Source organism: Centruroides sculpturatus, unplaced genomic scaffold (genome assembly GCF_000671375.1).
Source record: "Centruroides sculpturatus isolate CEXI.00-Female unplaced genomic scaffold, Cexi_2.0 scaffold261, whole genome shotgun sequence".
NCBI classification, from domain to species: Eukaryota; Metazoa; Arthropoda; class Arachnida; order Scorpiones; family Buthidae; genus Centruroides; species Centruroides sculpturatus.
The window spans coordinates 370,683-383,436 of NW_019384426.1; the positions used below are offsets into that span (position 1 = coordinate 370,683).

Genomic DNA, 12,754 nt, shown 5'->3' on the forward strand with positions numbered 1-12,754 from the left:
GGACCTTGCTGAATGGATTGAATCACAAAATCCATTATTGGCAGGGGGTGATGATAGGGAGAAACCCCTCGCGCCGTCACGTGACCGGCCAGGAGGGTCACCTGTAAGTTGAAAGAAACGAATTAATAAACTTGGGAGGCGTAGGCAGAGCGGGAGGTCTTCTCGCGCCTACGTGGCCCTGGGGGCCATTCCCTCTCTATTGAGAGAGATGGTGAATGAATCACCAAACTCCTATCGTCCTTTATAGTAGGCTTTTCCCAACGTCCTTTTGTTTTTCTTTTTATAGTATAACTATCAAGTTGTAACAATATAGTTGGATTTGTTCAATATATTGATCGCGGTTATCCGAAGCTTTTTGCTTTCCGTTCTACTTCAACCCCTACAGCATCTTCAAAAATATGTTTGCTTCTTTTATATATTTACATTTATATGTATATTTATATAAGCTACTCCACCTCCTTTTTATTCGTTTCAAGACCATGAGTTGTCTTCATAACACAAACTTACACCAGTATCAATTCTCCAATGTACACAAAAAACAGAGAAAAAAATCGCGAGTGCGAGTCTCAATTCTGCATGAAGAATCGCTTTTAAAGCATTTTCAACTTAAATTTCTACGAATTTCTTACATTTTCTTATTAAAAACAAAGGCTTTGGTTACTGTAACAACTTTCAAGACCACAGGAAATTAGAAGAAGCTCAAGAGGAGTGATGCTGCTGAGCATTAGAGCTGAGATTACACGATATCATATATAAGCGTTAAGAAGTATATATAAAGACAAAAATGATCTTCAAAGAAATAATAAATTTGTTTAAGGAAGATTTAAGTGGCTTGGCAAAGAAAGCATATAGGGGCATCACTACAATATACGCGAATTTCATCAGCATCAATCATAGAAAACATCCCGTTGTTCTGCAAGAAAGAAAAAGATAAAAAAAACGGAGGATGGAGGAGGAGGAGAACGACAAGAAGAGTCAATAAACGACAAAGGTTTAAATCCGAGACGAAAACGTAACGTAGACGCAACGATAAGAACGTAAGGTATTGGTGCATCGACCGTTTTCTCTCTTCAAGTTACCATAGAAACCGCATCCAGATAGCCGGAGGCAAATTTCAGTATCTGTGTTGTTTGTGTATGGGGCGGGGTTGTAGGTGCCCCAAGGCATGATGGACAACCATGGAGGTAAATAGAAGGAAGATTACCAGTTTGACTAGAGTGCGGTCACTTCTGTTCTTATCTCGTCAGACCGTAGCCAATTCTGAATCAATGTATGAGGCATGAAGATGAAGGAATGGAGTTACTCTCCAGATTACTTCCTCCTCGCAGAAGGAAGTAATCTCGAAAGGAGAAATGTAGAAAATTCGACGACGTTTTCTAGAAAGAAGGAGAAAATATATATATAGAAAGACGTTCGAATCCGAAATATATATAGGTATAAAATATTTGGGTTTTTTAGGAAGGGGAACAACGTAGGAAAAGCGATTTCTATGGGTAAAATGTCGTTAAAAAATGTATGAATGATGCTAAAGATCTAAAATAAACCATACGAACCGGTTTATGGCATCTGTACAACAATAAAATATGACACGTTATGTACTGTAACGTAACAAATTTCGGAGATTTCTTCATTTTTCTTGTTGTTTATCTTACTTTTATGTACAGTACATCTATGTTAAAATAAAAGCAAATTTAACCTATATTTTAAACACTCTTAATTAACTTTTGAAGGAAAAAAGTTGGGGTATGAAGATATAGGCATTAAATACATAAACGTATGTTTTAGGGTGGGAATAAAATGCTTTTAAACATCAAACAATGTTTTAAAATATGCTGAAATCATCAAAAGTTCAACACTACAATATTTTTGGTTTCTATGATACTGTAACGAGCCACTTTAGGAACATTTATTTTCCAATCTTTCTCCCGTTTTTTTAACTTTCAAAGCTGCAAGTTAAACTTGTTTTACGCAAAATTTCATGTAAATACTTTTAAAAAATTAATTTTTGTGGGGAATTTCTGAAAGAATGTATTAAGAATTCTAAAGATTTAAAAAAACAACAACAACAAAAACTATGGAAGGGGATCTTGTAACTTTTTTAAAGAATATTTTTCTTTGATAGTATAGTCTATCGATAAGTCGAAATATACTGATTAAGTTTTCACAACTTAAATAATATCATAAATTTCAATAACCAATAAAGAAAAGATTTGTTACGCATGGTGTAACCTGTTGTTTACACGTCACGCTTACATCTAGAGTGGATAAAACTGACAAGTAGTCAAAACAGCCATTTATCAACCTGCCCCTGTGGGTTGCTTTTTCACTACAGTCATTACGTCAAGCAGTGAAGCGGTTTCACAGGGTGGGTTATTTTTTTCCTCCTCCTCCTCCTCTTCCTTCTTCCTCCTCCGTTTTGCAAAAAGTATCGATCGCAATTTTAGCACTTTTTGTAAGTGGCACGATATCCCAAAACTAACCATTATTCACATCTTTAAAAAAAAAGAGGGAAAAAAAGGCCTTGTCGTTTCTCGGGGTTGAAGGGAGAATTTTAGTAAACTATACCATTCACAGCATTTCTATTCCAATCTTTCCATGTAGAAATTGGTGCCAAAATATCGCCAGAGGGGTCGAATTTTGCGAATCTCTCGAGAAAACTATCCGAAATGATCGTTGACAAATTGAATTTTAAATCGTTACCAGAAGTCTGAACGATGGCATTGAATACACAACAATCAATCATGGGATTCCTGCTCTTTCCCCTGCTGGCGATCTTCACCTCAACACGTCTAACAAAGCGAATGCGTCCGGGTTGACAACTTTTGACAAGAGGAATTCCCACATGACACTCGAAATTAACCGTGTTACAAGTTGCACACGATAGCACGAGCTGAATAACTAATTTTCGAACGTGTTACGCCGCTATTACTACAGTAATAATTTGAGAAAGGCAATAATTTTTAACGCGTGTGGACGTGGCTCGGCTCTTCTTTAATGTGATTTACATCAATGGAAAGTTGCTAGTGAAGCTTACCCATAATCCAAGCTAGAATAAGCCCGAAAATAATTTAGTCACAGATTCTATTCCCCCAAAATATGCATAATTCATGGTTGAATTCCCATTGCAATACTGATTTACCGATTGATATTTCCTTTCGAGTACTAGGACCTTCGCGGAATTTCGGTACAGTGAATCACAGCAATCCCTTAATTCATTGCCGTAACAATACGAACTTCGTAACTAATTTTCAGACTTGTTACGGTTAATAACACAGAGAATTTAACAAATTTTGCGAAAGACAAAGACCATTCATCACTTTTTTATTGTAATTTACATAGATAGTATATTGTTTTCTCATAACCCATTGTCACATTAGAATCTGCAAATAATTTAGTCACGGATCCTTCCCCCAAATAGGCATAATTCATGGCTAAATTCCCATTGCTGATACCGGACGGAACATTATTGATATTTTCCTCCATACAGGCAGACCACATGAGATTTAGGACAGCGTCAAACCTTTAAGCAAACCCCTAACTCCCTTCCCCTAATTGATCATAATTCGTGCCATTAATCACCCTTAAATATCACCGAGTGGTGCCTCTTGAAGCGGTCGACACGATGTAAATCTCTGTTTAAAACTAACCCCCGGATCAAACTGAACTTAACACGATCAGTGATGTAAGCTCTTAAACGTTTTAACACTTACAAATAAAGTTAGAGTAAGTAACTCACCTGCAGATTTAGGGGATAATTTGTCTCTCTGAGCGGCACAAACTGCGAGCAGTCGATAGCCCAAATCGAGATCGAACCCGCGTTGTGTGGCTACACGACTAACGACCTGAAAAAAATAAAATATAAATAAATAAATGAATAATTTCATTTACACGCCCCTCAAAACGGGGATAAAACTAGTTTTTTTTCAGTAAATTGTTGAATTCGAATTCCGAATTAGAGTAGGTTTACTCGAAAATTGGATAACAAAGTCTCCTTTTCGTTAATATATGAACGCTTTCAGTCTGATTCCCTAAAAGAGTTATCCAACGAGTTGATACCGCTTTTACGTTCACTTTCAGTAGTCATTGAAGATTAACTTTCCACCGAAAATCCGGTGAGATATTATGAATCTCTTTCCTTCCATCAACGTAATTGCTGCACCCGTTCTAACTGCAACGACTGCCACCAATTAGAAGATTTGGTAGTCAAAGGGGTCCCTAGGGAAGCAAGGGGGGAATCGACCCCTTTTAGGTGTGGCCCGTCATCAGAATGGCTTGCCAACACAACTAATCCGTCCTTCTCACTGAGTAATTACTATGTCTGTAATTAAATGAGCTAATGTTACTTACGGATGGGAAAGTTTTGTTATACGTTACACAATGGAATCTCCCACTTCCTATTTATTTCCGAAGATACAACCCTTCTTCCCCTTTCTTTCCGGAACCCCTTTAGACAACGAGTTGATTCGTTAGATTGTTGCCATGTTTCGAGAATAATTGAAACGAATTTAGCTCTGTGTGATGTAACTTGTGACTATTGTTTACGTAATAGTTTATACCCGAATAAAATGGGGCTAGATAGAAGAGGAAGATGATCATTACGATTCTATCTACGAAAATTTCCCATTATAACATAACATTTATAAGTATAAACTCGATACTTATAAATCAATCTTTGGTTTGTTTTATAATAAAATTCTCCATTTTAATCCACGTTTTCATTTGTAAAATGCCACGTGTTTTATATATTTAATCAGTTTCATTATTGATGAACACCTTGCTGAGGTAACAATCAATTTCACTAACAAAACAAAACACGTGTCGTGTTTCTATTCAATTTCAAACGTCATAAAAACTCGATCGAATTGTCGAATTTCATTCGAAAGTAATTGTTATAATTTTCGCTTAGAAAATAGCACGTGTTTTAAATTTGTCTATTTCACTTTTTAAAAATACCACGTGTTACGATTTTTGTCAATTTCGTATTCAAAGTAGCACGTGTTTATAAATTTGTCGATTTTATTTGTTTATTTTTAAATAACACGTGTTACTTTTTTCTTTACGTATTTCATTTCAAAATAGAACGTCCTTGAGATTGCTCATTAAAAAACGATCATGTGCTAATATTTCTATTAATTTTGCTTACAAAAGGAATCACGTGTTGCCTTTTTATTTTATTTTATTTTATTTTCGATGAACTGTCACTACTTTTATATTGCATTTTTGTGAATTTCGTCTACAATATTAATAGTTTTAAATTAATTTTAAGCGTAGCAATTGTAATTTTGATTTTAATTTTTCCAGCTGAATAATGGCATCTTGTTTCCTATTTAAATTAGTTCTATTTTAATTAAGGGCAATCGTTTTTCAAAATTTCATTCGTTTTTATAACGATAAACCCCTAAGAAATCTTATCGCTTATACTCAATAAAAGGTTATGAATTGTCACAATCTTTGTGAACTTCGTTATAAAGTTGTAATCACGTGTTGATTTCTTTATCGATTTCACCCTAACGCAAACATATGTAAGGATATTCCTTCAATTCGTCATAATGCGATGATATAATATAGTATATCCTATCAGATTCGATATAAAGCGATCATGTTGTTTTATTTGTTCATTTTCGTGGCATTATATCAATTACAATTGAAAAATGTTTGTTCTCTTGATAAAATAAACTTAACTCTCCTTTTTTTCTAACATTATTGAACTTTCTTTTTATCATTATTTTCACGAAATTTAATTCGTTCATGCGGAGAAAGTATAAAACAATCAGAAATTCTTCCTCTTTTTCTTCCTCTCGTCGTAGAAAAGAATCGGTAGATCACTTTTCCTGGTTTTTTTTATTATTTATTTATTTTTTTAGTATACGGATGAACTATCAACCTCCGCTTTGTAACACTTGACGCGTGTTTACCCGTTGACGTTGCACTTACAACGCCAACGTTCTGTTTACCGCGGTTACGTCGTTACGCTGCACTGTGCCCATTTACGACACCAAAGGGAACTATTTCGGAGGAGACTCACTACAGCTTTCGACGTCACCAACTAAACAGCACATGTTGCCAGTTAGAGGTTCAAATATCGATCGTCACGTGACAGCGCTTCCGATTCGATGATTGCAACATTCATCGTTGAGGTTTCTTCTATTTTTCTCCTTCAATAAATATTTGAAAAAAAAATTTCGGCGACAAAGATTACTAAAGCATAGAAAAACGAAGGCCAAAAAGAAAAAAAAAATCCAATTTTTTTTCTTTACTGTATAATATGCCCTTTCTTTACTACTTCACATAAATTACTGTAATATAATCTAATCTCGTACGTAAGTTTCGTTTCAGGTATATTTAGATTATCTTTACTTTATTTAATAACGAAAAGGTTTCTTAAATAATTTCAACGGGTTACTATACAAGAGTTATAATGATACATACCGTTAAACAGCCGATTAAATTGTTTTCGAATACTTTCTGAAAGGCTCGAGCGTCACCACACCACTCTAGTAATTCTCGAGCAGCACTTTGGAAACCAGAAGAAGAATTTAGGGCCTGAAAGTAAACAATTAAATTACTGTTTAAAAAGTACAATTTGGATTATTTAATTTAATTAATGGATGATTTATCATAATAACATTTTATTTATAAAAAGATAACCCATCATTCAATAAAATACTGTATATTCAAGTAAATTTTGATTCCAAACCCTTCATAATAACACCGTGCTAATGGCGCTAAATTCAATATCAGATATTCACCATTACTACTATTAATCATTCGCTCGATGTCATCCGTCATACTCCATAAGCTCTCATCATGGGCACCTATAGATATTGGTGTCTGCCATAAATTTTGACCCTTGAACCTTCACGGTTATTCTATTGGTAACGGCGCTAAATTCAAAATACTTTTCATTGTTCCTGTAGTATTTGTTCTCATCACGGAATCTTCGCAGTATTAATGAAGCTAAATTTAAATTCAACGATCCTGCATTACAGTATTTTTTTAGTTCTTCCCTCTTCTGTGAGGGCTTTGATCCCCCTGGACAACTGTCCCTCTGATCCTTACAGAAAGCTATGTTTTTAAGAATAAACTATAATCAAGATTTCAGTACAAGTATTTAAATAAAATACTCTCTTCCTTACTTTATTAAACTTTTATTAACACTAAGCGTGTATTCACACTGAATATCTAATAAAATTTTAAATTTTAAAACTAACCAATCAACGCTTGATACTAAAGCATAAAAAAACACAGCTTATTGGTTAATTTCAAATGCAATTGACGTCATACATGTCTCGAATTTTAAAATTTAATCGAATGCTAATTGTTTAAAGTTAAAAAAAAACAAATTATCGAATGAAAATTTTACTTATTAAATATGGCGTCATTTAAGAAATTTAACCAATCAGAAACAAAAAAAAAAACATATATATTTTTCACAAATTTTTATTTAATTTTAGAAAATTATCTCAAACTTTCAAAATAATCATTTATTTAAGGCATTTTAATTTTAAATTAACAAGCATTGATTTAATAAATAAACACAAATTTCAATTCTATATTTGATAAACATCAACCAATCGACAGCCGCCATGAATTTAAATTTAAATTTTACGATACGCTGATTGGTTATTTATAGCATTTGAAAATTCTTCTGAGTGTTTATTGATTAAAATTCAAATTTTTAAATTTTAGTTTATTGCTGATTGGATAAAACGTTAATATTTAAAAATAACCAACCAATAAAAGGAAGTATGACAATTTTCGTAATTTGTATCGATCATTTATGGCTATTTTTATGCTATAACATATCAAATGTTATTCAAATCAACAAATTTATTATTCGTTGGATATATTAAAGACGAAACACGAATGATTAATTAGAAAAATTGAATTATATGACCTTGCATCGCTGTAATACGGTTCTATAGAAAAGCTACAAACTTTAATAAAGAACTGCCGACTTGGGTTAACTGATACTATTGACTATCTTCATTAAGAAACATCAAATAGGAAGCAAGATTAATTAACTTGATTTGTTTTGCTAGTGTAAGGACCTCAAGGGAAAAGCAACAGTTAGGAATAAGCTTCCTGACAATTCTTATAAAACTTTGTTTATTCTTAATTAATGTTCATTGAAAAAGATTTTAAACATAGAAAATCTTTTAAAAAAATAATCCTTGAAGATTTACAGAGAATTAAAAACATATAAAAAATGAAATTTTAATAATAAATACAAATAATGCGTAATGCTTCTTTCCATTGGTTCGTCTTTCAAATGTCGATTTATACCGACCAATCAAGTCTCAGGATACTTTCTTGTTAAAAACTACGCAAAACTTCATTATTTTTTGAAATTTAAATAATTAAAAACAACAATAAGATATTATTTATATAAAATATCATTTTTTAAACTTAATATTCAATAATTTTAAATTAAAAAATATTAATTTTAAATAATTTTGACTAATTACATTTAAATTAAGTTTTTACTAGAATTTAATATACAAATAAATTATGACGTAAATGAAAAAATTCAAAATTAGCCAATAAAAGATGGGATTTTCATTAACTTCTATTTCCCAGTTAAAGAACCAATCAAAAGTTTTCATTATAATAATAATTTCTACCAATCAGATCAATTTACAAAGAAATTTCAACACGAGCCAATCAGATAAATGAAAACAAAAATTACACAAATTTTTATTTCTGTAATAAAATATTATTTTAAGTTATAAAAAAATAATAGTAATAATAATTTTCTTCTATTGGTCAGTTTTAAATTCAAATCTGTCCAATTAGAAGATGACATAATTAATAATCACAATTTGAAAAAATGGCCGCTGTTGGGAGGTAGCCACAATTGAAGTTCGGCTATAGAAGGACCATAAAGAGTTTTTAAAGCTTCTTAAACAGTTTTTTTATTAATAATGTTTTATAATCATTAAAAAATGGTAGTTAAGAGTACAGAAAAAAAAATGTTAATAGTAGTAAAATAATGACTTTAGAGAGTAAATAAATTTAAAAGCCAACGTAGAAGATTGTGTAAATTAATTTCTAAACGAATATGATTGGCAAAATCATCTAAAAACAGCAAAAATAAAAAATAAAAATCTCCAGTAACAGCACAGCATAATGTTTTCTACTTACGAAAGCCATTTTGAAAATTCTCAAGTTTATTTTCAAGCTAATATCCATTGAAAGGATTTTAAAATGAAAGAAAAAAATAAATATATTTAAAAAGCATTTAAACTGAGAGAAAAATCTTTATTAAAAAGAATTTTTTTTTAATTTTAAAGACTTTTGAATCTGAACTAAGTCTCTATTGGTTCATTTTGAAAATTACGCGACCGGCCGACCAATTAGGTTAAAGGGAACAATTATACAGTTATGGCTATTAAGCAAAAATGACTAAATCACTCTGGATTGTTTGTTTTTAATTAGTACTCATTGAAAGGATATTAAATTTGAAAATAAAATCTAAAAATAAATAAATCTGGATGTAAAAAAAGAAATATATATGTATTTTCCCCATCTTCTCATCCTACATTTAACTAAAATCGTAATGATGTAGTCGATTGGTTAATTTTTTAAAATGTAAAGTTCATTGACCAATTAAACGCTTTTATGCTTCGTTTGAATTGTAAAATATATAAATTTATTTTTTAAACGTATATTTTTTTATTATGAGAGTAAATATATTTAATTCTTTTAAATTAATAATTTGTACTCATTTTTTAGGTATTTTTGGTGCATTTTTTCATATCTTTTGATAAAATTTGAATCTACTTAAGCAACTGAGCTCAAGCTCAATTTTTTAAATAAGTTTTTGATTCTTAATGTGATTGATCTCGCGATCATTTATATTTTTAAATGATTATAATCTCATTTCTATCGATCTCAATAAGCAAATCTACAGTTTTTCAAGATCCTGATGATCTTTGAGCTAAAGATTTCCATCTTCAACTCATCTTCCAGCACAAGATTCACTTCGATAACCTTTGACCTTTCTTTAAACAAAGATTCTTATGGTTTTGACACCATAAGAATCAATTTATGCTAAAGATTACCATGATCTTTGACAATTTTTTCAGCTGAAGATTAATTCAAAGAACATCAAAAGTGTAGTAATCTTCCAGCTCAAAATTATGGTTTGGTAACCTTTGACCTATTTTTAATCTTAATTTCCACTGTTTTGGTTGTGTTTGAGGTTTTAGTATGAACTTCCATACAGTTTAGTGAACTTCAGCTCAAGTTTATTCGCAAAATGCCGAATAAACACAAGCTCAAGATCAATCTAAAGGGCATTTTTTGAATGCACTACAGACTCCGAAAGAAATAGAAGCAAATAAAAGAGATGATTTTTAGGTGAATGAATACAAATTTTTAAGTTTTTTACGAGTAAATGCTCGATTTTCTAAGAAAATTGGATCCGTTTTTTCAAGTTAAGCTCCAGTTTACAGAATATAAAAAGGAAAATACACATTTTCGATCCATCACAATATTTTAATACGGATCAAAAAACTGTCTTTAAACAAAGCAAAAGAAGTATTTTTTTTTAAATTTTATTAAATATTTTAAAATTCAAACACTTTTTTTCTACTTCCACTTCTTCGATTCGACCTCTGATATATGTCAAGTTATTGTCAGGTGTCAAGTCAGTTTTAAATTTTGCTAATCGTCATATTCTGCCATATTCAAGGAAAACGTTCGATACGCCTTTAAATATCTTAGCAACAGTTACCTAGCAACCAAAAATGGGAGTGTTTTCATCCAGATACACACACACACACACACACACACACTTAAAGGAGTAGAGAAGATTTCACATATTGAACAAGCAGCATCAAGGAGAAAAAATAAAGTAAAAATTACATATAAACAAATAATAAATAATATCAAAGCCTCCTAACAGTTAGTAGAAATTAAAGTGGGAGCAGAAAACAACGTTTCGTTCCTCTTTTTTTAAGGAGGGTGAGGTTTTTATATTTGTAAATTCTATGTTTCTATTGAGGAAAAAAAAACACTCGAAGAGTCAAATATATTAGCAGTTTATTTAAGTGATACAACATTAATCCTAACAGTTAGGGGGTTAAATATCGAAGTTGTCTAGGTAACGGTTTCTATTGTGTCAACAATAGTCGCTGTTCTCAGCACCTGTTTGCTTCGTTCCTACTATAAACCCGTTAAATATATTATCACTATGTTATACTTTTATATTTTTGTTGAAGCTTAGAAACGTAGTTAAGAAGAAAACACTACTTTTTTTCTTTCTTTCTTTCTTTTTTTTTATTTATAACTCTTTGTGTTACGTGGTTTGTTTGGTGAAGCTTCGTAGGGGTGAATATTGATTTCCATAAATGAGTAATTTTACTGGGTTTTGCTTAGTGCTGTGATGGGCATCTGTGGGCGATCAAGTTGATCAATCAACAATCACGCGATGTTGGGGATTTTTCACACCTACGCCAATCACGTGACGGTTTCAGAAAAAGGATTTTTACACTCGTTCAATGTTGCTATGTTAGGACGGCATTTATACGTTACAAATAGGCGAGCATGTTTATGTTTAAACTTTTATACTTTACAGTAGCATTTTTGTCAACACTAGTCGCTATATCACGTGATTTTTATTGTGTTTAATAGCTACCATATGTAAAATTTAATGGAAATTTTAACTTCTTCGCGAAAGTTTTTAACAGGAAACGTGAAATTATACTTAAACACAGGAGGGGGTCCAAAAACAAGTCTTTGTTAAAGCTTCTAACCAACAACACATTTGAATGAGTAAGCAATTTAGTCTTTGGATGGCTGACTTTTGGACCAGCCTAAATATAAATGGGTCATTATATGATTTTAACAAGTGCTGTTGTTTTAAAACACTAAAAATACTGTAACTTACAGATTTAGTACTATAAAATGCAGGTGTTTTACAATACCTTACCAAATTATTAAATCCATGCAAAAAATTTATGATTTGTTAGTTTTTGATATAATAATTCAATAAAATTGCCATTGTTGATAGGATTATTTAAAATATTAATGTTTTATGTATTATGAAATAAAAAAGTACGTTTTGCATATAAAAATTTGAATATAATAGAACTTAAAAAATTAACAATGAAAATTAGTATTTTGAATGACCATCTTTGACAGTCTTACTTCTGTATCACAAGAATTACTCTACACAAGTTAATTTTTTTTACTTTTACGATGTTGTCATATAAAAAAAATATTAAAAGTGTTTCGGATATAATAGAGAATAAAAATAACATGAAAAAATACTCATTCCTTAAACAATATTACGAAAAAAAAAGAAAACAGTACAAAAAGTATGATTTTAGTCAATAGGTCTAATAATTTGTCAAGGTACTGTATATTGTTTTATATAGGTGCTCGCTCACCCTACTGTATATAAAACAATAGAAATTAACTTCGAAACAAATATTTAAACATAAAATATCCTTTTCTCTTTCGATTTTACAAATCGTTCCAATTATTAGAAAATTAACTCCAGTTGGCCCTAAACATCTAAAATTTTCCAACTATTCTAGTTTACAATTTTTCATAACTTTATAATGATTATAAAACTCAATTATCTACATTATAAACAAGTTATTAATTTCCACTTATTTAAAAAATTATAATTTCAAATACTTACAATATCAGAAGAATTGTAACCTTAAATTGACCGAGTGGATAAGATCACTGAACATGGTACTGTACTGTACGTGGTCGTGGGTTCGCACGTGGCTAACTATCT

At 31.1% G+C, this 12,754-nt stretch overlaps 1 protein-coding gene across 4 annotated transcripts in view; it reads right to left on the minus strand.

Annotated features, from left to right (window-relative positions):
- LOC111619583 (zinc finger MIZ domain-containing protein 1-like) overlaps positions 1-12,754 on the minus strand; it is a 111,180-nt gene that overhangs the window by 58,258 nt on the left and 40,168 nt on the right. For 3 of the 4 annotated variants that reach the window (XM_023361332.1, XM_023361331.1, XM_023361337.1), the window contains 2 exons: positions 6,430-6,543; positions 3,737-3,842 (listed from right to left, as the gene is read on the minus strand). In XM_023361332.1, the coding sequence (XP_023217100.1) occupies positions 3,737-3,842; positions 6,430-6,543 (220 nt within the window). Of the gene's footprint in view, positions 1-3,736; positions 3,843-6,429; positions 6,544-6,749; positions 6,768-12,754 lie in introns of those variants that run through there. The other variant, XM_023361333.1, reaches the window with a different exon arrangement.